The following is a 25,788-nucleotide window of genomic DNA, read 5'->3' on the forward strand; positions in this document are numbered from 1 at the left end:
TTTGGATGACATTCATTTGTTGCTTTGATGTAAAAGGTTGACACCTTATTTTAAAAGCTACTTAAATAAGTGGTTTTCATGCATGTAGGTAGAAACTGGGACTCTCTGACGATTACAAGACCAGCAATCTCTAGTAAGGTGTCATTAGAAGCTGCACGACACGGAGCATGACACAGCACTTCTTTTTTTGGGACTGAACTGACCCAAACATCCAGAATGTTCGATTTAAACAGCTGTGAAAAATGACATTTCAGCTTGACATTTTGTGACTTTTTGTGCTTCCCCACCCCCATAGCAGTTCAAACACTACATGCACACACACGCACACACACACACACACACACACACACACACACACACACACACACACACACACACACACACACACACAGAGTAAAGAGCTATTTAATCTCATGTAAAGTATGTTAATGGCCTGTTGAATACAGTATTCACTATTGCTGTGAAGCTGTGGGATTAAATGTTTAATTTTTTTTAAATGAATGTATTTTAGAAATACCAGTTTTGACTGTTATTGTTTGAAGTAGATTTTATCAGAAACATTTCTTCCATGGCAATAATATTTATGCAAATGAACTTAGACAGGAGAAGGACCTTTCAGTCTCATATGGCATATCAGGTGACATCTATTCTAATTTTAACCATGAATGTAAATCCCAAACTGTTAGCAGGTAAAATAGTTTTAAATGAAATCATGAATTTTAAACAGAAATTACCAAAACAATCCTAAGAGGAAGTGTAAGGTATCAGCACCTGTGGTGCTGTGACTCCTCATAACCACTTAATGTATGAATGTTTACCAGCAGCAACAGTGTGGCTTTTATTGTTTTCACCCTGTGTGTGTGCATGTGTGTGTGTCCAAGTGTGTAAGTGTGTGTGTGTGTGTCATCATGACTAAATGTGTGCCTGGAGACACCTTTTCTATCAGGAACCCCCAGAGAAGCAGATTTGGGTACTTTTCCAGCTGTTTATATGTTTGTCTGTGGACAGATTTTGTCAGTGCAATAGCATCATAACTGTAGAAGATGCAGCCATGAAACTGTAGGTGTGGAGCTGAGATCAAAATGAAGGCCACGTTCAAAGATGGGTGTAGTCGGACCTATGAGAGCACTGAGCACTAATGTTTACTATACACCTGCATTGTACCCATTGAAAAACAGTAGTTGTTGTTTCTGCAGAGACATGGCTGGTGACAGTGTACAAGCATCTACAGAGTGTGTGTGTATGTGTGTGTGTGTGTGTGTGTGTGTGTGTGTGTGTGTGTCTGTCTGTCTGTCTGTCTGTCCCTTTCAAATGCTGCACCTGGTGATGCAACAGAAACTGTCCATCCATCTATTCGTTCATCCACTATGTGTGTAAATTGGATAAATGAGCTGTAACAGCATCACCACACCACGGCTAGGCTTTGCAATCCGTGAGAAAAAAAAAGCAATCATAAGCAAAAATGTAATTACTATAATCTTCAACTGATCTATTTTCTGATTTGATAAAACTACTAACCTAAAAATGTGCTTCCCTCATCTTCTCACTGTTCAGTTGATATGATGTTCTGTTAGTCAGCTCACACATTGGGTAGCTGTTGTTGCCAGGCAGTTTTTCTCACACTTTGGCAGTTCTTCTGCATATTACTGAGAAAAGATGGCACACGTTCCCTTAACTTCACTCACTATCACTGTTTGATATAATACCAGACTTGTCCACATGCAGCGAGAGAAATAGGAGAGATCCAATGGTTTAGCATAATAGTATGACGTCACACCTCGCTTTGCCATGCTATCGTGCCGGCCATCAACCCATCCATCCTGACTGATATTTTGTGCTTCATCTCACACAAACAGATGGACACTCTAGATGACTTCGGTGCTCTCAGATCCTGTCAAAGTGACAGTCCTGGTCACACTAATCTGTTGGCAAATATAGAAACTCCCAAATGCCTGACGATAAATTTGACCCCAAAAATGAACGTGAGAAACATCCCTTTGCTTTTTCAGGATAGACATGACATTGATTTGTGATTCTTGTGATTGATCTGTTTACCTGACTGTCCATCCGTTCGACAGTACATCCAAACTGTTTCCTGTTCTCGCCTCCACACAGACAGATGGATGCCCTGAATAGTTCCAGGAAATGGTTACATGTCCATCCTGTTGGACGGCCTCACTCTGTTGGACACAACCTACTGGCTAGGGACCATCCTTACTCCCACTGAGTCTCAAACCACACCAAGTGTATCTGGGCTTTGACTTGCAAGCAGCACTCCCACTCTAACTGCAAAGGCTTCATTTTTGAAGGGAAAATCGGTCAGTCATTTAAACACATTGGCAGTAAAAAAAAAAAAAAAAAAAAAAGAGTCATTCATTCTCAGCCTCAAATGAATCGCTCTTCTCTTCAGGGGGCCTTACACATGCAGATTAAATGTATGTCTTTTATTTGCCTCACCTTCTAGAAATCACCTCAACTCAAAGCTCACTCTCAACAACTGAACTGGAAGGCAAGAATTGTATGCAAAAATATATTCACCTATCTGCTCGAAGAAACATAGATTTTTTTTTTTTTCAAATATCATCAATGAGCCTGTTGTTTTGTTTTTGCATAATGGTTCAGTCTGAGCTGCTCCCATAAGTGTCCCATATTTAACCATTTCCAGCAAACGAGTGAAAACAACTGCACCCTAACTGCCCAGCTTGAAAGAACAGAGAGACTGGTATGCTGTTAATGTGGCTGGTAAAGAAAGCTGAGCTTGTAAGCTAAACTTAGGTAAGCTTCATAGTTTTTTAAGGAGTTGGTTCAACAAACCAAGGTTGAACAAACAGTGAAAATTCGATTTGGACTTGTTTGAAACACGACTCCAATGGGACGCCAATGTTGCTCTGTGTCTACAGGACAAGTAGCCATAACAGCAGTGTCAGACTGTCTTTCTTTGTGTGTGTTTTTATGTTGCTTCTTTGTTTTTGCCGCCTAAAGTCATATTTGACAGTTAAACCAAGGCCAATGTTAACATGCCAATATTTGCTAATAAATGCTAAGCATGAAGTAATATTAGTTTTGCAGCTATGTGTTTTGTCATATACTGTTAAGTCCAACTGTTGTTCAAATATTTCAGTCTGGACAAACCGACCAACGTTGCTATACATAGAGCCACGCCGTTTGTCTGGCGTAAGATCTTGCAAATACCAGACATGTGCTGTTGGTTGTGGTCACATTAATACTTACAGAAAGTGACAAATTGAACTGTGAAAGAGACATCAAATTATCCTACATGGCAGTATGAAGTACTGGACAGGGTAGTAATCTTGTGTGCAGTTTACCACTCACTTGGTTTACTTACTCACTCAAACAACACATTGACATTGAAATGGAAATTTTATTTCATTTGTGGCTGCAAGCTCATGAAGTTGCCTTCTGCAGCTTTGTGATAAGCAACTTTTGCAGTCCTAAGTGCCAGTTGGTTATAACTGTTAACTGAATTTCTAAAAGTTCGACAGACTTTCACTCCCTCTAAATCTTGGAATATGATGCCAACAATTTGTACCCACGTTTTATTGTTTTCTCAGTAACCCACAGTATGTGAATGGAGATGTTGATGACATTATTAGTGTACCCAGCTCATTTTGTTCTTCATCACTTTCTGTGGCTGCATGGTTTTGTGCCAGTGACCGTAACTAACACCACTATTTTGCTTGGACTAATTAAGTGTGTGTTCATTATTGTGGATCATGCATTGCTCTACTGCTGCCCAGTCTTATAAATTACACTACAAAGTCTGGTGCAGCTTTATAGAAAAATCATGTCCAGTACAGCTCTTCAACTGAAATTTAAGACGTATTATTTTTCATCTGTCCTATTTAATAATATCTGCAACTTGCCACCAGTTGGCTAGTTGGCAGATTCAGTTAACCAGACTCCCCCCTCAGTTGGCTCAGTAGCATTCGCACACTTCCTAACCACCTGTCCTGCTCACAGTCAGGGTGGCGGCATGGACACTACTTGGCCCACAGCTCCAAGTAAACTACACAGGACTGAGGAGGGCAAAGCCATGGCCATAGAGCGTACACTTGTACCATTATATTATCACAGGCACCTGGAAATGGCTAATCTGAATGGTCAGAAAGCTTGTAGTGACCTGGCAAGGCTTAACAGGGTTGTGTTGGCATCTACAGAGATTCAGCAGGGCATCAGTGGACACAGTGCCAGCTGGCAAGGCACTATGGTCAATACATAATATAACACTAGTCTAAAGCCTTGTAAATGGCCAGTAGCGCTTTGTGCACCATTTCCATGTGATGATTCTCATAATCTGCTATGCTAAGCTGAATGTCCTCACACAGAAATGGGCAAAAAATGTCCTGTGTGTTTTGTCCAAATACATAAAGCGGGTCAGTCCTGCTCTGATCCACATTTATCCATCTTTAATCCATGCTTTCTGTTCTACCAACCATCCACCATCCATCCATTCATCCTGTCCATATTTGTTCTCAGTGGAGCTTCTTCTTTCCTAGCGTTTTGTCAGAGGTCTGATGATAGAGTCACATATGTTGCTCTCAGTCAGAGCAGGTGGCAAGCTGTTGGAGGAGAAAACACTAAAAACACTGCTAACAGTTATGCATATGGTACAGTCCTTCCATCCATCCCACCATCCATCAATCCATTCATTCATCCCTCCGTCTACCCAGACGATTCATCCTCCCATTCCAACAGATCGATTCCTAATAACTATGCATAGACATATGTTTGTGTCAGTACTAGAACAACTTTAAGTAGAAACATAAACATAAAGATAAACACTTAGGCCAAGAATCACTGATACATTGTAATAAAGTACAAAAAAAATGTTGAAATATTGAAAGATTTTTCAATAAAAGAGCAAAAAACATTGAATAAATATGTACCCAAATCAGAGCAGGCAACACCAAAAATAAAATGCCTAAGAGAACAATTAGCTTTTGCTTCTATAGAAACTAATATTGTGAATGAAAGAGGCATTATAAAAGCTGCATGCATTCAGTTTTAGGTCACTTGGGGGCAGCAGAAAAAGCTGTAAACATAACACTAACATGTTATCATTGTTTAGTTGAGGTGAATCCTGTCAAACAATTTGCCTGTTTACACATTTAGCAGTCACTGAACAACATTAGCATTCACAGTAATATGTTTGCCTGACAAATCCAGCGTTCATTCGCTCTGTGTTGGTCCCCCCAGTTCCCGAGGGAAATATCTGACTCTTCAGCTGCTAAATGCTTCACCATGTTCACCTGCTAGTCGCTAACCTTAGTTATGTGTCCTTTGGTGCTGGACAGGTAGTACACAATTTGTTTATCACAAGGCTGATCAGAGTGGAATATGTGGGCAGCAGAACCAAAACAATTAGCTAGAAGATGCTCAAATGCTCTGTATAGTTGAGAAGAAAAACAATATCAGGTAACAGTTCTCTGTAGATTTGTCTCTACAGGGGACTCCTTTCACGTTACATATAGTCCTTTTATCCATTGTTCAAATATTGATTACTGCAGCTTTAATATTCCATTAGTGTACAGATATGTGTATTGTTAGGTAATTACTATGTACAGTACAGTTCAGTGCAGCTTTAATTGAGGTCTTTTGCTGACTGTGTGAGCAGGTGTCTTCATCTGTGGGAGAGAGGTCTGCACTATGTCCGGAAGACACTCCTGCAGCATATCAAACAGTCCTGCTTTGAACATGATGTTAGCAGGAGTCTTTGCGTCCAGCATTTATTCTCTCTCACATCACCATCTGTTTAGAGCCAGCAAAGAAACACTACATGCTGAAAAGCTGCAGTGGTTCTTGATGAGATAAATTGCTGCAAAAAGAAATATACAGTAACATTTCAGTTAAGTATAACAAGCATATTCCTGTGGTCACCCTGTGGTGGCCAAGTGATTGTCCCTGCCATTTGTCGCTTTGTGTGGATGCTGGCACACAACACAGACCCTGAAGAAGCTGAAATATAAACCGTCAATAGATTCATTTCCTCCATTAAATGATGTTTATGATATGACATACTTTAACAATAAGCAGATTGCTCTGTGGTGGTAGTTAATAACGGGGTGGTTGAAATGCTTTATAGGAGGTGTCCAGAGGATATACAGCAGCTAAGCCTGGAGCTGGTTCTGTAAAGCCTCTCTTGCTCACAATCACTGTCTTTTAATTAACCAATCCTCTGCAGAGACATGGGGAGCGTGGGAAGTGTGTGACACACATGCACGCTTAACACATTTGCAAGGAGTGTGCGCTTAAATAAAGAAAAATAGAGAGAAAAAAAATGCAGCCTGACCCACACTTCCCTCTTATGATATTTTACGTTGAGAACAGGAGAAACTCAACGTCAGCTTGGAGAGATGCCAAAGCCAAACCTTTCTACTTCATAACAAATGAGCAGATGCAATAAACTGTGTCACCCATTGAGGCAGCCAGTGAGCCAGTCAGACGGCCAGCCTTGTTATTTCTCATCTTTCAATCCCACTAAAGCAAGGTGCCTTTGAGACTGAATGTATTAGGCACGATAATCGCCTCAGTCTGCCAAACCTTCAGGCTTTGTTGAGGCTACAGAGAAGATGAAGACAGTTCACAGAATGGAGATAAAGGCCAAAGCTAAATGCTTTAACTGGATGCTATCTTTGCTGCTCCCTTTCCATAAACTGGCTCATTTGGTGTTAAATTTAAAAAAATGAAAAATGACTCCATAATATAGCCATTACCTCCAAATAGCTCACACCAAACTTTGCGTAGCAACTATATTTCAGTGTCATCAGTATTCGTCCGAGCTGCGAGCTGCGAGCTGAGCCTGAGTGGTTGTGTATGTTCTAGGAATAATAAATCCACAGGCTTGCCTGGCTAACCTAACAGATCAGATTAGTATCTGTGAAATCACAGCTGAACACAGCTGTGTGTATGTGGATGTGTGCGTGTGTGTCCTAATTTATGCACTCCGGAACATCTAAATTAATTCCCTATGCTTTATCCTCCAAAAACATACAGTAAGTGACCTACTTTAGACATTATTACTAATGTCCCACAATCACAATTTAGAATTTTCTTTAATCCCTTCAGATAAGTGTGTATGAGACAGAGTGGAGAAAAGGGAAGAAAATGCATATGTGTATATTTGCCCAAGAGTAGAAGAGATGTGTGTGTGCTCTCATTATGGGTGTGAGCAGAGCACATTTAAATCTCTTGGCAGTTGGACAGTTGTGGTGGCATTATGAGGACTAATGTTTTTAGGCCTCCAGCTGTGTGTGTGTGCATGTGTGTGTGTGTTTGTGTGCATGGAAAGGCACATGTCAGATGAGTTAGACAAAGAACTGAGAGTGAAGCCGTTGTCCAGCCTGTGGGATGGATGAGTCAAAGACTGCTCACAATATTTCTGCTGCCCAGAACTCGTAAAACTAAACACTATTTCTGCTTTTTCTTTCGCCCACCCCTTCCTCCATCCTCCTCTCCCTCATGTTTCCTACAGCTGAGGGAGGTCACCATGAGTCAATGAGACGGGCTGTCTTGCCTCTGGACCCTGCAGTGCCCTCCAACCTCTCAGCCACCTCAGGGACTGGAGACAGGGCTTGGGCTAAAGACAGTGATGCGATGGATGGGGCTGATGGTGATCCTGGAGCTGGACCTGGAGCTTGGCCCGAGGGCAAAGTGTTTGCCGGGGCCAGAACAGTAGTTTGGACTGAAACAGAAGCAGGACTGCGCGCTGGGGCAGGTGGCAAAGTCTTTGCTGAGACTGGGATTATGACGGGAACCGGCACCTGGGCTGAAGTCGGGGCTGAATGGAGACAGAGGGAAACAGAGGGGGGTGACCTGCCAGGCATGTCCAAAGACCCAGCGGCCTGGCTGGGGCAGCGGAGGCTGCAGATGCGTGGAGTGGGCCAAAGAGAGCAGAAAGCCTTCTCATCAGTCCCCACCATGCTGGCAGAGACAGTGGAGCTGCAGGCGCCAGTGTTAGGAAAGCCTTTAGGACTGCTGTCTAAAGCTGCTTGGACCAGAAGCTCCTCTTCATCGTCATCCAAGGCCTCCTCCTCTTCCGCCTCCTCCTCTACAACAAAAGCAGCCTCTTTGCCTTCCTCCTTATCTTCCCTCTCCTCTTCCTCTTCCTCTCCAGCCAGTAATAATGAGAGTCAGACAGCAGCATCAGACAACGTCTCTGTGGTTGTTGTCAACAGCAACTCCTCCAACAGCAACTCCAGTTTGGGTATGGTGCAGGGCTATTCTCTCATTTAAACATATTTCAATTTTGGACTTTTTACAGTGTATTTGATTGCCTGCTAAACCCTTCTCTGAACAGCAATTGGCCAAAAATAGCTTAGCATGCATAACTAGGCACAGCACGCCTGTCAAGCTTTGATGCCACATGCATTGGAGGGTCGTGTCTTCTTACACTTGTAACATAGCGATACTTCCAAAGCCAAAGTTCATATAATTAGCATGAGATTAAATCTTGTGGGATTACAAAATAGTGTCCACATCTTAAAAGCCTTGTATCTTGAAATATTTTATACAGCTTATACAGCTTTGCTTTCATCATAGCCACCTAAACAACCATCATCATCATCATCATCATCATCATCATCGTCATCGTCATCGTCCTCACCTTTGTCATCATCCTCACCGCCATGTCTTGTCCCATTCCACAACCTCCATGTCTCCCCACTTTCTGTCATGCCTTCATCACAATAACAGTGACATCATCAACAAGGTATTTCCTCCACTTATATTTTAGCTTCTGAAACAAGGATGAACAAAAGCTAACATCCCATTGCCCAGTTTTTTCTCTCGCATTGATTCACATCACAGTCACAATCCAGCACATCGTCATGTGGTGATGTGAGGAGGATAAGAGGGAATCGGGATCTCTCAGTCTGAAAGGATTGATTGCCTTCCTCTTGTTCACTCCCACCTCTTTACTCCTCTCATCGACATGTATCTGATTTCAGTATGTTGTCTGGAGATGATTTAGATGGATTTAATGAAACCCTGACACTAAAATATTTCTTTGGTTTGCACATTGAAATTGGATTTTTATTTCCTGTGCACTTCATCTTATTTTCAAATTGGCAATAACCTCCTCATCTTCCTCGTTGCCTTTGCATTGTTGCTTTTAGTGTATTTAAGATGCATTGCTTCATAGTCTCATTCTGCATCTGTATCCATGTGGAAATGAACTGAGTGAATGGCTCTTTGCATGCATCTTGGATGTGTTTGCTCCAAGAACAACAATGCATTAGACTAAGAGAAGACATTTAGTTTCATTTTCAAAAAAGGAGGAAAAATTTCCTCAAACAGCATAAAGCTGTAGGTGTAGCAAATGTTGCTCAAACTGGAGTAAATACTGCATTTGTTCGGGTCTATTTTCAGCCACTGATGAATACACATTTTCTCTATGGAATATTGACGGCAACCAGGTGGTGCATCTGGGATTGACTCAAAATAACGACATTGTGTGTCCATGAAAATGTAGAAATGTGTCAGCCAGTGTAACAGTGTGGCTCACTGATGTGTTTTCAATAGCTATGAATAACAATGGAGCTCTATGACACAGAAGAATAACAGCATCAGGCTTCACAGACAGTATGTGCTAATATTGATTGTTGGTTTTTGACCTTTTCAAGGGATTAACAAATACAAAAACTTTTGAATATCATTAGACATCTTTTAATATAACTGAATGTCCAAATGTTTTCCTCCCTGCAGAAGAGTCGGTGAGCAGCCTGCCAGCCTGGGATCTCCCCACTGTCCCAGAGTCACTCCTGTCCACAGTAGGCGACCACGACATCACACTTCCTGCCAACGTCACCAGCCCTTTCTCCACCCACCAGTGGAACACCACCATGCCTGTGCGCACCAGAAACATTTCACGGCACACAACCACATCAACCACCACCATTAACACATCTCTATCACCCACCACCACCACAACTTTACCATTATCCACCACAGTAAGAGCACAAACATCATCAGCATCCACCACCGTTTCTCACACCACAAGCCAGGACACTGTGACCAATGACAGCCTTCAGCTGACGACGGTAACCACGACGACACCCTCAACAACCACTCTTACTGTGACGGCTGCTGAGATGATGACACAGGCGATGACCACTGGGAGCGATGTAACAGTACCACCAAATATCACCGCCGCTACAACCATGCAGCAAACAACGAGCCTCAAACTGACCACAGCGGCTACAACTCAGCCTACAACCACCACTACAACCACACCTGCCACTACTACCACCACTCCTACTGTCCCCCCAACCACCACCACCACTACTCATTCAACCACTACTACAACAACTACACCCGCAACAACTACCACTACTGTTGCCACCACCACCACTACTACCACTGCAACCACATCAACAAAGGCACCTGCCACCACTGTGTTCATCCCAGCCCAAACCATGCCACCTCCCACCATGACCACAGAACCTCCATCCAGTACCAGCGCAGAGGAAGGTCCTCTACCATGCAACGTGACCGAGAAGTACTGGGTCAGAACAGGTATGAGACTGACAGCACATCACTATGATTAATCTGGAGTAGAATAATAAGATAATGATGTATGAGGGAGATAAAGAACAGAGAGTAAAAAGAGCAAGATGAATGGCTAAATCATCTCCAAAACAATGCTTTTCTGTTACTTTGGGTCCTGCATGTCTCTTGTCAAATTACCTACAACATACTTGATGTTGTGTACAGTCAGGCTTTAGCCAGTCTTCTGGAAAAATGATTGCAAGGTAATGATGAATACTCATGGAACTCAATTTCCGAGGCTCAGGCACAGTGTACCTATTATGTGTCCAAGATGTAATTACATGCATGAATATTAATTAAAACTTGCACTAAAGCAAGGACAGATTTTCCTCGAGCAACAACACTTACATTAATAAGAAGCTGTAGACTGTAACCTTTGACTACATTTACCACACTGCTGAGGCCTTTACTGGCGTTGGCAGCTGCTTTGCAAAGTGACCAAGCAGACATTAAACCAGCAGCCAAGGTCCAAGCTCCTGTGTCCTTCAGCGTCCTCAGGAGAGATATTGAATCTCTACCAGCTCCATGGTGCTGGGGGGATCAATAAAGTATAGCATTTTAATATTATTTGAGGCAACGAGTGTATTGTGGTGAACATGAGATTTGTCACAAAATTATTACAGGCTAAATATGAACACACTCAGTGATTCTGAGTTTTATCATTTTTCCTTCTCAGTTCTGTCCATTGAGCTGCGTAGGAACTGCCTGGACCTGATCCTGAAACAGAACCTCTCTAAGGGACTGAGCCATGCCCTTCAGAGAGCTCTGAATGACTCCACAGCCTACGCACAGGTCAGTGTTTCTTACAGGTTCAGCTATAGTAACCGCAGCTCAGTGACACGTACACAGGTTAGCGGGAGATAAAAATATTTTTAAAGTAGCTACCACATAACGGTCTATGTGTCAGTGACTATTAGACAAATCTGTGATCAGCAACTAGTAAACACAATGCAGTGTTCATCAGGATAATTTGGTAAGTAGTAAAATAGTAAAACTAGACATGATTCATTTGCATCAGCAAATGGTCCAGACTTTGCTGAATTATGAACTCGGTAGTTATGCTTCTTGAAATATGTCCACACTGATCACTGACAAGTCACTACAGATCATCGGTCTGTGGGTAGTAAACACAACAACCTAGTAAACACAGATCAGTGGCCAGTAAATGCAGGTCAGTGGCTGGTGAACATGGGTCTGTGCCTTGTAAATAAAGGTCAGGGGCTAGTGAACAGCGGCTAAAAGGTCACAGGCTGATAAACATGTCAGTGGATAGTAGAAATAAGTCAGTGACTAGCAAATAAAGGCCATAGGCTGCTAAACACACGTCAGTGGCAAGTAACAAAACATTTCTGCCGTTATTGCTGTTTTTAGCACATGCTTAATACACCAAACAATAATAGGCATACGCAAATTAAGGTCATGTCATCATTTCCCATATTCTCTGTTTTAAATGCCACATGGATACACAGAAACTGGAGTTTTGAAAAATCTGCCCTTTAGAAAAATCCCTGTTTTAGTGACCTAAAACGCTGTGAACAAGAGGCCAAGACTCAGAAGAAAATGTGCTTTTTGTGGACAAGGCCTAAAGGTCAGTAAACACAAGTCAGTGGCTAGTAAACATGGTTCAGTGTCCCGTAAATAAAGGCAACAGTCTAGTTACCACGTGCCAGTGGCTCATAAGTAGGGACTCAGGAACATTTGCAGGCAATAAAGCTTTAGCTGATAATCTACCAACTTCACTTTTGCTTTCCATATAGTCGATACTCACTCCAACAGGTCTACACACTCTTCATGTAAAACAGTTGACCACCAGCATCTATTTGCTTCTTTACACTGGGTAAAAGTGCTGTCCAGTAATCCAATTTTCACATGTTTATTTTTGCCACCGCGTTGGCTCTTCATATGTACAGATATGGCATTCTTGAGTGTGTCATCATTTTACAATATTCTGCAGTATTCATCATGTTCTCGTCCTGCTCATTCACCTCACAAGGACTCATCTGAATGGTGCTAGAGACAAACAGAGAGGTGACTAATGCAGACGGCGTTCAAGTCTGAATAGAAATAACCTGTTGAATAGTCAGGCAGTGTTTGCTTAGAGACCTGATTACACGCACACTCTCTCTCTCTCTCTCTCACACACACACACACACACACAGTAAAGGAGAAATATATCCATAATAAATGATTCTTTTCTTTTTCCTGCATCATAGCAGTGCAGTCAAGTGATCTTTTTATTTGGCTGCTCTGTGTGGATGGTTTTCGTCTCTGTTTTGATTTGTCCAGCCTCTCTTCTGTTTTCTTTTTCAACCGAGCCTATTTGTATTTCCTCTTGATCTTCTCTGTCTCTCTTCCCTCTCTGAAATGATCCCTCTCTTGCCATCTTCCTGCGTGTATTTCAGTGTTTACATTTCTTGTATTGCTCCCTTCTACCATCTCCCCCTATCTGATTGCACCCTCGGTTTAAGTCGATTGATTTTCTGCCAACCTGTCTGTCTCGCCTGTCTGCTGGTCTGCCTGTTGTGCCTGCCCGCCTCTCTGTCCGTCCACCTGCCTCCCTTCATCCTGCTGTCTGTCTGTCTTCTGTCTTCATCTGCCTGCTTTTTCTATTTTTATCCAGTTGTTTGTGAGCCTGCACAGGGAGTGACTCAGTGTCTCTGAGCTCCAGTCCACTTTCATCTACCCCCTGCCACACACACAAACACACACACACACTCCTCAGTTCTCATCCTCTCCATCAGATAACTATTTGGCAATCTGGATGAGTCTATTGAGAGACAGCAGCATCCCCAACAAGGTATAAAATTGGCCAGAGCTTTAAAAGGCATGATACATAGGCAGTGTTATGAAACATTGTAAATGGGCAAATATTGGCATTAGCAGAGACAGTGATTGTCAAACAGCATGAAATTAGCATGCAGCAGTATTTAATGTGTTGCATCATTGAACAATGTGGTTAGCCATAATTGCTTGCAAAATCTGCCAGTTTTACTGCTTTAAAATGTTGGCAGGAAGAAAGAAGTGACAGCAGAGGGCAAGGACAGTGTCTGCTTGGCTTTATTAGGTACAACGCTGCTTTACAATTATGCAAAGCAAAAGTGAAATAAAACCCTTGCGGCTTGTACAGGGCGCTTTAGGAATTCTTAATGGGCTACACTTTATTGTAACACCCCAGCGTTTGTAAGTGATATATGAACAATTGATGAATGGTTTAGAACATAGTAGAACACATTATAGTGTTACTGCAAAGAGGTATATAAAACATTTTAGTGTTAATAATATATTTGTGGACAATTATATCTCTTCTTACATTATAAGGTACCCGTAACAGGATTCTTGATAACACAGCACAGTTAGAATCACAGAGCATTATTTATCCTTATGTATCCTCAGAATATATAAATCCTATAGCACATGATTAGCAATTATCATATCAATATCAATTACTGTTCAGGAGTGTGCAGATGGACTTAGATTATTCATACAACAAATTTTGTGTTTTTTAACTACGGATAACTTGTCAGCAGCGTGTGAAAGGACACTGCAGTTTATGCAGTTCTTTTAATTGTTGATGCTAAATGTGCGTCTTATACAGAACTTTATACATTATGATGGAAACAGTTCTTGAGTCTGTTTTCAAATTAGTCCACTTACCAACTAATACTCATTACTGTTACATGTTAACATGCTTGTGTGCTATTTATTAGCCTGAAAAAGAAACCTAGATTAAAGCCTGTTTCAAATAAGTATATGAATAACCAATTATATAATATTTATGTATGGGCTTATCAAAGTGTTTTAACACACTAATTTACTGTTTATACATATATACAAATCACTCCAAGGCAGGTTTATGCATACCTAAAACTACCAGAATATGTATTTATTGTATATGAGTAACAGCTGTTATCTTGTTTTATTAAGCATTCATTAACTGTGTATGAATGAGTTATTGGTTAACAAAGACATCAATAAACACTTCTGATATCCTCATATAAAATCCTCATATCTGTTTAGAACTACATTATAGTGTGTTATAAACCAATTATTAATAGTTTTTAATTCTAATAAAAGTAGGGGGGCTAAAATATAGTGTTACCCAAAATGTTCAATGGTCTGAGGATTGTATTACAAAATTGTTGCACTTTTCAACAAAATATGAAATCACTGACTTCATTCTGTCAAAGTCCACTTACAGGTGTTGGACATGAGGACATCCCTTACAGTCAGTCGTATTGGACATTATTAAAACTTACCTTACTCAGTCCATTTAAGTTAAGACTTAAAATGAAAGATTCAGATGTTCTCTCTTTGTTTTGTTTTTCTTTTTTAATAAAATGCAAAACCCAAAGGTCAGTTCTTGGAATAAAAGAATATGTTGCTGAGTATAGTTACAAATAAAGGGCTGCTTGATAAACTGGGGCTGAAGCTTTAGCAAGTGCTTGCAACAGGAAGTGACTTGAATAAAATGGCAGATACTGGTACTGTTTGAAAAACGGGAGGGGGGGGTTCTTTCAATTCTATTGATACAGAGAGGAAAACAGAGGAGAGGAGAGGAGAGGAGAGGAGAGGAGAGGAGAGGAGAGGGGGAGAGGTAATGAGATACAGTTTCACTAAGAGGCATGTGTTTTTCTAGAAAAAGACTAGCTTGGGGCAGCCAGCTTACAGAGGAGAGGAGAGAAGAGGAAAGGCAGGATGAGCAAACAGGAGAGAGCCATAGTAACAACAGCCACAGCTGCTCAGTGTGGATGAAGGTGGAGGGTAGAGGGAGGTGGGCGGTGTATAGTTCCAGAAATACGAGCCTTGACTCACCACCGATTGTTGTTTGTGTGTGTTTTTCCAGGACACACTTAGTCAGATTTATGACTGTTGAAGGCACAAACTAAAAAACTCCCTCAAGGCAGATTTGGCTTTAAAAAGATTATAAATATTCTCAGTCTGATGCATTTGTATTCTAAACCTATAGCTCAAGCACAACATTTGCTAGAAAAAAAGGGGCTTTACACCTTGTCTCCAGTGGAGTCTTCTGAGCTCGTTTCATCTGGTAGCACTGATTTCTTGTCTGATACTGTTTGTCTGGTTCTTCTTTGCAGTGCATGTGCTTTGAAACGAGAACACAAATCATCTAGATATACAAGCAGCACCATGTTTTTGGGACGCAGCCTCTCTTGAAAAACATATGTAAGTGTAATAAAAAAAAAATGAATTTTTCCTCTCTCTGTCTCTCTCTCTTTCTGTGTGTGTGTGTGTGTGTGTCACAGGTGGAACGTGATGACTGTAGCCCTCACAACGTGACGTTGGGTTACTACGTGACCAGCGGTAAAACTGTCTACATTTCCTCCTTGGTGGTTGAGGCACTGAATGTCTACGGTTTTGACAAGCTGCTGTCAGAGATCAGGCAACACACCCCGTTGGTCAAGGCAGTTCTGGTTCCTGTGGCAACCTGGGTGCCCACTCCAAACATTCACCTGCAGCTGAAAACAGGTGATGAAACCAGACGGAAAGTAAAATAACATAGATCAGCCTTTACGTAACAGAGTCGAACAAAAATGGTGTGATGATGTTCAGTCTGGAGGTGGAGTGGATAAGGATAAGGATAAGCAGAGGTTAGAGATACGCAGAGAGGAGGAGGGAGAGAATACATGTGTGAGCAGAGGGAGAGCGGAGAGATAGAGAATGCAATGAGAGTACAGAGAGGGAGACACAAGGGAAGAGTAGAGCAGAGACAAAATTAGAAAATTCTGATTACATGTCTGCTCTCCTTTACTCTTCTCTGATACCCTAAATCCCATACAAACTCCCATGATTGCAGAGCAAAGGCAAATTGGTCCATTCATTTAGTCAGCCTCTTAAGCCTCTTTAAAAAACACATTTCAGGGTACACACACACGCGCGCACACACACACACACACACACACACACACACACGCACGCACACACGCACACACACGCACACACACGCACACACACGCACACACACGCACACACACGCGGTGTTTTCATCACTTGTGGGGACATTACATAGACTTACATTCATTTCCTGGAGACTTACCCTAACCCTAACAATAACCACTAGTTGCCTATTCCTAACCCTATACCTAACCTAACCTTACCTAACCCGTAACCCTATCCTCAGTCTTCACCCTAAAATGAATGATTTAAATTGGAGTGCGGACCTGTATTTTGTCCCCACAAGTAAGGTGAGTCACCACATGTGACTGTGTAAACAAGTTTTTGTCCCCACAACCTGAGTAATACATGGGCACACACACACACACACACACACACACACACACACACACACACACACACACACACACACACACACACACACGTTTAAATCAAGTCTTGTGGGAAACAGTGAAGGAAAATCAGGGCAATTAACAAGTTGTTATTTAAAGATATGTGTGCAGATTAGAAACCCATTATTTTTCTCAACTAAGAATTGTTGATTTTAAAGTGTTGGTCCAGTTTTCCAATTTGCAGTGTTGTTTTTGAGTAAATTAAAACCACTATGTAAAGTATTTGTATTTCTTAAAGCTGCACTAATAAATACATTTATATTAACAATGGGTCAAATGACTACAGCGCCTGTCCTGTAAAAAGGATGGCTCATAGTGATTGTAGGGGTTTGTTGACAGTAGCAGCACACTGCCAATAGTTGGCGTCATAATGTAGCTTTAATTACCAAATAGAATCAACAACTTTCTGTGCTGTGCCCTCAGACGACATATTTTATTGCCTGTAGTGTGATGTATACCACAGTAAAGACTTCCCATGTTTGTGTACAGCTGTGTATGAAGTAGGCACTTGAGGCAAGAACAAAAATCCATTTCAGGCTTGTTCAGCTCATAAACCATAAATACTCAGTATATTCCAATTTACCACCCAGCACACAATTTGCATAAGATTACCAACTGGGTCAACACTGTTTGTGCCTGCAATGTGTAGCAGACTATGAGACCAGTGAAGGATGTAGAGTCTTTTTTGCCTGTTTTTTTGGAGAGCCTGCACTCATAAGCACCACAGTGTTTAAATTTAGGTCAGAATATTGTTCCACCTCTCCTATCCCAGTCCTTTAAGAGGTTTTTTTTTAAGGGTAGAGGACGAGTGCAGGGAGAGAACGGAGAGCGACCGTGGTAAAAGGACTGAGACAACATTAATAACATCCTCCATAATCTGCTGATGGACTCAATATTGTTTACCCTTTCCTTGTTCCTTCCCAGTGCGGAGCTGCGCGGCGCTGATAGACAACTACTCTTTTCATTGTTCGCATTCTAGATAGTGGCGATAATCCTCTTTCTCTGTCTCATTGCTGAGGTTTGTCGGTCACACACACAACATCTATCAAGAGCGCTACTTATATTAATACCAAAAACAGAGCCCCGATAGAGATTGATGAAATAGATTGCTGTAGAGGAAAGTAATTTTTCTTTCCTCAGCTCTTTTCCAGTGCTTCAGTGTGTAGACCTACTTCACTAGCGCTGGTGGAGGAAATCTGACCTGCAGCAGAACAACAGAAAATAATGAGTATACAGTGCGGGTGTTTCTCGATCTCAGAAAAGCATTTCATAATGCTGTGCATGGCTTACTGCCACAGAAATGAGAAAGATATGGCATTAGAGGGTTTCTAAGAATTGTAAACCATTCTGCTTATCAACAATCGACAAGCCCACTGTATCGACTAAAATATTGAGACTTAGAAGATTCTAAAACAGTACAAATCATGCACAGTATAGTGCAGGATTTGTAGGGAGTAATTGCCATTTCTTCTGTCTACAATGAAATTCCATGTCAATATCATTTAAATATGGTTTTCTTTCTTTTCCCCTTCAGTGTTGAGATTCGTCGGCCCGACAGATAACATCTACTCGTGCAGTTTTGTCCAGATGTTGGAGCAGAGGCTGGAAAACGCCTATGATGAGGCTCAGGACAAAGTGCTGGAGACCTACAGCAGGCTCACTGTGGAGGTACTACATGGCTTCGTGGAGGCTATTTTTAGTCCTAAATGCAGACAGTCAACTATGTTGTATTTGCATGTAGCATGCTAATCAGGCTAATGTGAATAATAAAGCTGGAGGTAAAATTCTGGACACAAGCATACAATCTGTTAGGTGGCCGCTACATTATGGCCACACTGTTCGACAATAAAAGTGCTTTACTGCAAATGAATATATAAAAAAACAGAAAATTGCTCTGTAGTTTTTCAGGTCACAGAGGTCAGACAGGTTTGTTTGTAATTCACACTTCAAGAAAGGAATGACTATAGAGGCCTGTAATGGTTTATTTCTGGAGACACAATCAAAGCTCATTCTTCCACTGTGCTGTAACAGGTTACACCCTCTCAGTTATTTTTCCTCCTTTTGTTCTCTGCTTCTTTCTCTCTTTCTCATTTTTATCTCTTTCTCTCCGGCTATCAAAGTCCTCTCATGACTGCAGGATATACATGCACACACCATCATAATCATAAAGTAGGTCTCAGCAAGCAGAGGCAGATATGGAGTCCATTCATAATTCATCCTCTGAAATATTAACACTCATGGAGGAATGTGATGGAAATTCCTGGTATCTGGCATCATCATCCACTTTACTATGGTGACTCAAACACATTATTTCCAGAGTGCCACGTAGGGCTTATTAAAGAATGAAAACATTGTTCATTCAAAGTGTCATACTGTGTCTGGAGCTCGGTAATGCATTCTTTATGGGCATCTTAGACATTTGGTATGATACCATTAGATATTTCTGTATGAATGTTTGAATTATACATGTGCCCACTGCTTCCTGTTTATGTGTTTGCTATAAATAAAACATTGAAAAATCTTTCGAATATTGCACCGTGGGGTCACATAGTGTTTTAGTTGATTCAAGTGAAACATTAAAATCATGTGTTTGTGTGTTTCTCTTCAGATCCAGAGCGTGTACCAGGAGCCAGGCTCTCCATCAGTCTCTCTCGTGTATGTGGTGAAGAACCAGGATGTGATTCTTAATGGGACGATCTCCAGTGGCCTCCTCAACCAGCTGACTGCAGAGCTGGTTGGCTACTTTCTGTTCTACCCGCCCCTGGTCATCGCTGAGCGTAAGTAAAACCACAATGCACCTTAAAAGGTCGTAAGGGACAGCGTCGGTGATGACACATAGATCTAATGATCAGTATATTTGAGTGTAGTCTCAGCTCTCTGGGCTGCCTTCATCTCTTCTGTGCATTCTGTCATTCTTAACAGTGGTGAACAGTAGCCAACAATTTAATTCTATACATACATACATACATGCTGGGATGCACATAACTTTTTTAGTCAGAGATTTGAATCCTCTCACACATGCCACACTGCTCAAAGACAGTGACGGAGACAACTTAAACACCTTATTGATGTTGGAGTAACAGTCAGGATTCCTTGTATTTATACTGTTTGTATCAAGGCATCATCAGAGGATGCTGCCAAACGAATTCCTGCGTGCTTTAAGCACATCCATTCTCTCACAGTGGAGTCTCTGATTCATCAATGAGCAGCCCCCAAAATTCAGCAAAACTGCAACTTTGCTCTTAACTCCCCACTGACAGTTTGTATGTAAGGTGGGATGTTGTGTAAAAATGATGGTGATAGTGTCATGATGAAATCCTTGAAAGGCTGCTTAGAGTATACATGCAATGATGGGGTGAGGATCATGAAACACATGATTAAGAAAAACCAAAAAAACATTGTTGATTAGTTGATTTGCAAACAGTTACAGTCTATTTTTATTTACATTTCATACAGTGTCCAAACTTGTGTTTTAGTATGTATGTATGCATGTCATCTGTAAAGAACGACATTAGTTCATACACAGTGATTTTGATCATTCAATTCAGAAGTTTTGTAATTCTGAGCTACAAATGTCAAGTGACAGCTTTGTGTCCAGTGAGCTTTCCTAGCCTGAGTTATCTCTTTTCAAATAATAGAAAACTAAGCTAAACCTGTGAACTAGTTCATGCAGTCAACTCGAGTCTGCCACTACACTAACATGGCTTACTCTGGACCAAGGATGCCAGTGCTCTGCACAGTCTTTTGCCTGTTGCCACACAACTCATCTGAAAGCTATGGTGTCACTGCCCACTACTAAGCTATTGTCACTTTCCACTGCCTGATGTGCTGAACCTGGCATTTCCCTGTGGGCAGTGCCCGGGTCAGAGCCAAGACACCAAATCTCAACACTGTACACATTCTACACTCACACGATAATCCATTCCATGTGGTTTCACTGACTGAAAAACATTTTTCACTTACCTCTTGTGGTATCTAACCTTGCAGATATTAGAAGTAAGTGAGAAAATATGTTTGTTGAAACGGGTGCATTGACCCTTTGACTTTTAGACCTCAGAATCACTTGCATATTAACGTGGTTTATCCCAGTGAACATACATTTACAGTGTTCAATTCTATGTTCAAACCAAAACAGGATTTCCACACAATGAAAGGTCACATATTCATATGCAAAGTGAGACAAATAAGTGAGGTCATCTGGCAACTTCTCTGTCTGGGCATTTTGAGCAGCCAGCAGCCACATGAGTTGGCATCACTGCTCGTGGACATTTCATCCCTCACTCGCTGCTAATTTCTCAGCAATCACAGCAACAAAGAGTTGCTTTGCTCTTATGGTGACACATAAAGACTTGGCTAGCATTGCCTAACCCAGAATTAATGGTGTACAAATTAGAGTCTAGTCAGGGCGCTTAATGCTTGTTCATTTGATGTACCCGCAAGGCATCTTCTCAAAGGCACTGCTGGACAATTATGATGCATTTGTACTCATTCGCAGAGGGCTGTAGGTGAAAATGAAAATGAGCATTTTATCTGTAGTCAGAGCACGTGGCTCTGACAGCAATACTGAACACAAATATTCACTCTGTACTGTTGAGCTAAATGCTGTAGTAACACTTTTTGAGTCAATGCACCATGCCAGAGCTTAGTTCCATAATACTAACAAAAACAGCATTATGCATGGCTGCCATTTTATGAGATTCATCCAATCTGACATTTAAGAGCGCTGAAGTACAATGCAAAAGAGGACTGGTGTTGACATCATGTTGACCTAATGGGTGTTATTTTAGCTCACTCTCACACACACTGGAAAGATGTGCCCTCCATTACAAGCATTGTTCATTTTTGCTTGAAAAGGTGACATTTTAGACTTAGAAATCTTTGTTTTCAGTTTCATTATCTCTCTGACTTTTATTAGCTATTTTTCCTCCTTTACTGCTTCATTTTTGCACCTTATCCATATTTCTCCAAGGTAAAGACCACACTAACAGCCCTGGACTGCTAATATACATCTTGCATCACTATATTTTTACAGCATAAAATCTTAAACCACTAATGTGCCAAGATAGTGTGAGGGAGCCATATTTCTGTCGAACTAGCTTCAGTGTTACCCTCAGGCTGTGAAGGATGTCTTGAAAACACAACAAGGATAGAAACTGTGCCCACAACCCTCCCTGCTCCATGTGTTTTATGAGCTTTTCGGCAGCAGGAAGGGAACAAGTGTACAAAGCTGAGTTTGAATCCGAGAAAAGATTTTTGCATTCATAGCTTTATTTTAGTCTTGAAAACAGGCCAGGCTTAAGACAACAGGGGGCTCAAAGAAAGAATTTCTTTGGGGGCCCTCCTTACTTTTCCTGGAGCCAAGAACTATGACATAAAGCAATAGACTATATACCATAACTATCCAGTAAATCTAAAACTATTCTAAAGTTTTATGAGGACAGCATGAACACCATTTGATACTGTACCACCACAATGTGGCAAGAACATTCCTGTAATCTATAGGAGTGGGCATAATCCTTGCATATAATACTGTTGCAAGGAATTAATATAATGCACAAAAGATGGAAAATTGTTGAGAGAGAATCTTTCTAAACTTTGTGACTGCTGTTTGACAAGCTACATCAAATTCTTAATCGTTTGTCCTGTGCAGCACCTGCGCCAATCAAATCCATACACTGATCTATTCATTGACATGGGGGCCTCCTGGGTCAGAGAGATGTTAACTGGCTTGATATGATCTACCCCAGGACTATGACCTAAAGTTGATCTGACTGACTGTGCTTGCATCAAAATGTCGGTAACATCTGTTACAGTGCACATGAATGTGACCCGCTCTGACAGAGGCAGTAGGAATTGACTAAATCAGTACTATTAGCCATCCTGTTAGCATAATATAGCATTTTTGCGAAATTCTCTTGTGGGACATTTGAAGTGCTCATGGGGGCCCTCTGGTAGCCCCGGGAGCCCTAAACAGACACTTAGTACGCTTATTTGTCGGCCTGGCTCTGCTTGAAGGGCTCACCAAGCAGAGGCTGGAGGTAGTACAGAAGCCTGCCAACAGAGAGGGATTACAATATAGACCCAGGGAGACTCAGTTGGACTTGGTTTGTTCTAACCACAGAACTAGACATTAGGAAGAGTCTGGTCTCTTTGTGCTACTTTTATAGTCATTACATAACACTTGTGTCTTTGTTCTCTGTAGCAGTGTGCAGCTGGGATGAGATAGACTTACACAGCCATATGTATGGTGCTTCAACAATACTGACTCCTGAAAACCATTGAGTCCATTGAAGGGAATGCATGATTTATGGCTTTGCACATGTTTGACCCGCTTCTCTGAGGGGGGAATTCAGGATTACTCTATATTGTGTAAGTAAAGAAGGGTGTCAGACTATACTATGTCTGCAGCAATGAAAGAGTCTCAGATTTCAACCATGTCTCCTACAAAGCACGTTTTTATACACTAATTTGCTTAGGGCTGAAATTACTGTGATGTGTAAGAGGTCACACATGGTCATGAACCCACAGAGAATTATCACCTGACTCTGTGGTTCTTCTCTGCCCTATGCAGCTTTTTACCTCCTGTCAGGTTTCCCAGAATGCAACTTTACCATTTTGACTCAGTTTCTTGGCTCTCACCTTGTTTCCAGCAGCAGTAGACTGTTGTTTTCAGCAAGCTTTAATAAACACAGTGTGCAATACCTGTCCAGCCTCAAACAGACAGAGTTAGTCAATGAACACAGTGGAGCATTCACCCCCCTAAAGAGTCATATAAGATGGAGTTGGTGGAGACCAAAAATGAGCTAAAAGGAGTGTTCCTGAACACCAGCATTAATTGTAAATGAATGGCACATTGAATTGTATTTCCCCAGATTCTCTTGCATTTGCTTTAACTGTGACTTGCTAAGAACGTCAACCATTAGAGGCTACTGGTCATACCAGACCAAGCAGGGCTGTAGAATCAGAAATTTAAGATTGGACTTCATTCATCAAGCAGAGTTAAAACACAACTCCAAATTAATTCTTGCTTAATTAGTGCTTTGAGTTGACTAAACATAACCAGAAAATCATGCTATAGTTACAAGGATTGCATATTGTACAAAAAACAACCTTTGAAATAAACTTTTGAAGAAGTGAATACTTTCCATATGTGTTCAATGAAAACATTTCCCCATTTATGTCAATAAATAAATGTAAATAGGGCAGCATTACAAACATATTTGGTGCTGCACATGAAGTGCACAGTATTTAGAATGGTTTGGAGGTAGCGTGCCATTAGGATTACCTGCAGCAGGTATAGGGCAAATGAGGTTCAACTAGTTCATTTTTATTCTTTAGTATTGTTCTATCATCTTCCTCATGAGCAATTAAAGACCATAGACCTCATAGATGAGCCACTTGAGCTCTGTTTGTATTCCACTCCAGCCTCTAATGCCATCTGTGAGATTTTAAAAGGGCAAACAGCTGTACAGCTCCTATCATCTGAATCATGCCATAGGCAATGTGTTGTCCATGCCTTCCGAATGAGCTAATTTTAGCCTGGTGAGATTAGATTAGTATCTATTTGTGCGTGCTCTCAACACCCAAAGGGCTAAAACATCACACTTCACATGATCACATCCAAACCCACTTGGCATCACCACGGAAACCCTGTCTGTTCCCTTAAAAACAGGCTCTCTTACTAATGTTGAAACAATAAGCGAATGATGATAGAATCATATAAAATGCTGAGGTAGATTATGATTGGTTCATCTGGTGGTGAAAGCCTGAATGTTGACCTTACTTTCTGTTAACACCACTAGAGCACCAAATATGATTGACAGTTACAGCTTTTACTCCTGTTTGAACAATTCTTATTAAAACCTACAGTGTCCTGCTCTTTTAGGACATTCTGTAAATTCCTCCATAATAATGACTGATGTTTGGGCTGATAGCCACAAACAGGTCACAACAAGTCAGAAAATACTGAAAGACAGACAATTCATTGTTGTTTTTTGTCTTTTCACTGGATTTGACAGTAGCACAGATATAGACATCAGTCTTGTCCTTTAAACCCACATTATTTCTCTTTTTTGGAATTATACAACTAAATTTTCCAGCTGCTGTGTTAATGAAATGAATCCTCTGGATTAGTCGGCCCGTTGAACTGATTCCCGAAAGGGCACTGAATGCATCTAAACCTTAACGCTTCAGTGCTGTTTGTCTTAAGTGTTTATGTGAGCTAGTTTAAGTTGCAGAAGAGCTCAGTGAATGTAAATGTGCTCACATACAGACGCATCACGGAGGGGGCAGCAGACAGGCAGAGTGCTGAGCAGAAGCACTCGCTGGTATTAACAGCTACCGCTGGTGCAAAGCCATTGACTCGGGCTAAACGCTACTCTCGGCAGGCAGCCAGCTCAGAGGAGTTAGGTGGAGACAGATGGTGAAACAGGCAGATGGGAAATAAGAAAAGATAGGTTGACGGATGAATAGGACACAGAAAGAGGTCGACGGACTGAGAGAGTGATGATGGGTAGATAAAGACAGAAGGAGACAGTCGGCTGGGCGGAAAGGAACAGGCGTTTTAGGAAATGAATAGGCTGACGGGTAAACAGGTAGAGAATAAGGCAGGTATGGAGGCACGCAGGCAGAAAGAAAGGGTGAGAGCTGCTGTAGACGAACAGATGAAGGAAGACGGTGATAGGTAAGAAAAAGGTGCATAACGACACCTGACAAGGAGAGTTTAATCTGAGTTTATCATCCGTGCCAAGGGCCAATGCTGAACATCTCCTCCTCTGTCGAGATTTTTTCATATGGGACATAATAAGGTAACACACAGAAATGACAACAACCAAAAAACAAAAAAGGGTACAAACGCAGATAAGCTTATATAACTCTGACTCTGCTTTTTCTTATCTATACACACATTTTCATTTGTATA

At 41.4% G+C, this 25,788-nt stretch overlaps 1 protein-coding gene across 3 annotated transcripts in view; it reads left to right on the forward strand.

Moving 5' to 3' along the window:
* The window catches only part of kiaa1549la (KIAA1549-like a), a 102,008-nt gene that overhangs the window by 28,283 nt on the left and 47,937 nt on the right, over positions 1–25,788 (forward strand). For all 3 annotated transcript variants that reach the window (XM_076732932.1, XM_076732933.1, XM_076732934.1), the window contains exons 2-7: positions 7,493–8,224; positions 9,724–10,533; positions 11,243–11,358; positions 15,828–16,050; positions 18,403–18,536; positions 19,477–19,645. In XM_076732932.1, coding sequence (XP_076589047.1) covers positions 7,493–8,224; positions 9,724–10,533; positions 11,243–11,358; positions 15,828–16,050; positions 18,403–18,536; positions 19,477–19,645 — 2,184 coding nt within the window. The remainder of the gene's footprint in view (positions 1–7,492; positions 8,225–9,723; positions 10,534–11,242; positions 11,359–15,827; positions 16,051–18,402; positions 18,537–19,476; positions 19,646–25,788) is intronic.

Source organism: Chaetodon auriga, chromosome 6 (assembly GCF_051107435.1).
Source record: "Chaetodon auriga isolate fChaAug3 chromosome 6, fChaAug3.hap1, whole genome shotgun sequence".
Lineage (NCBI taxonomy): Eukaryota > Metazoa > Chordata > Actinopteri > Chaetodontiformes > Chaetodontidae > Chaetodon > Chaetodon auriga.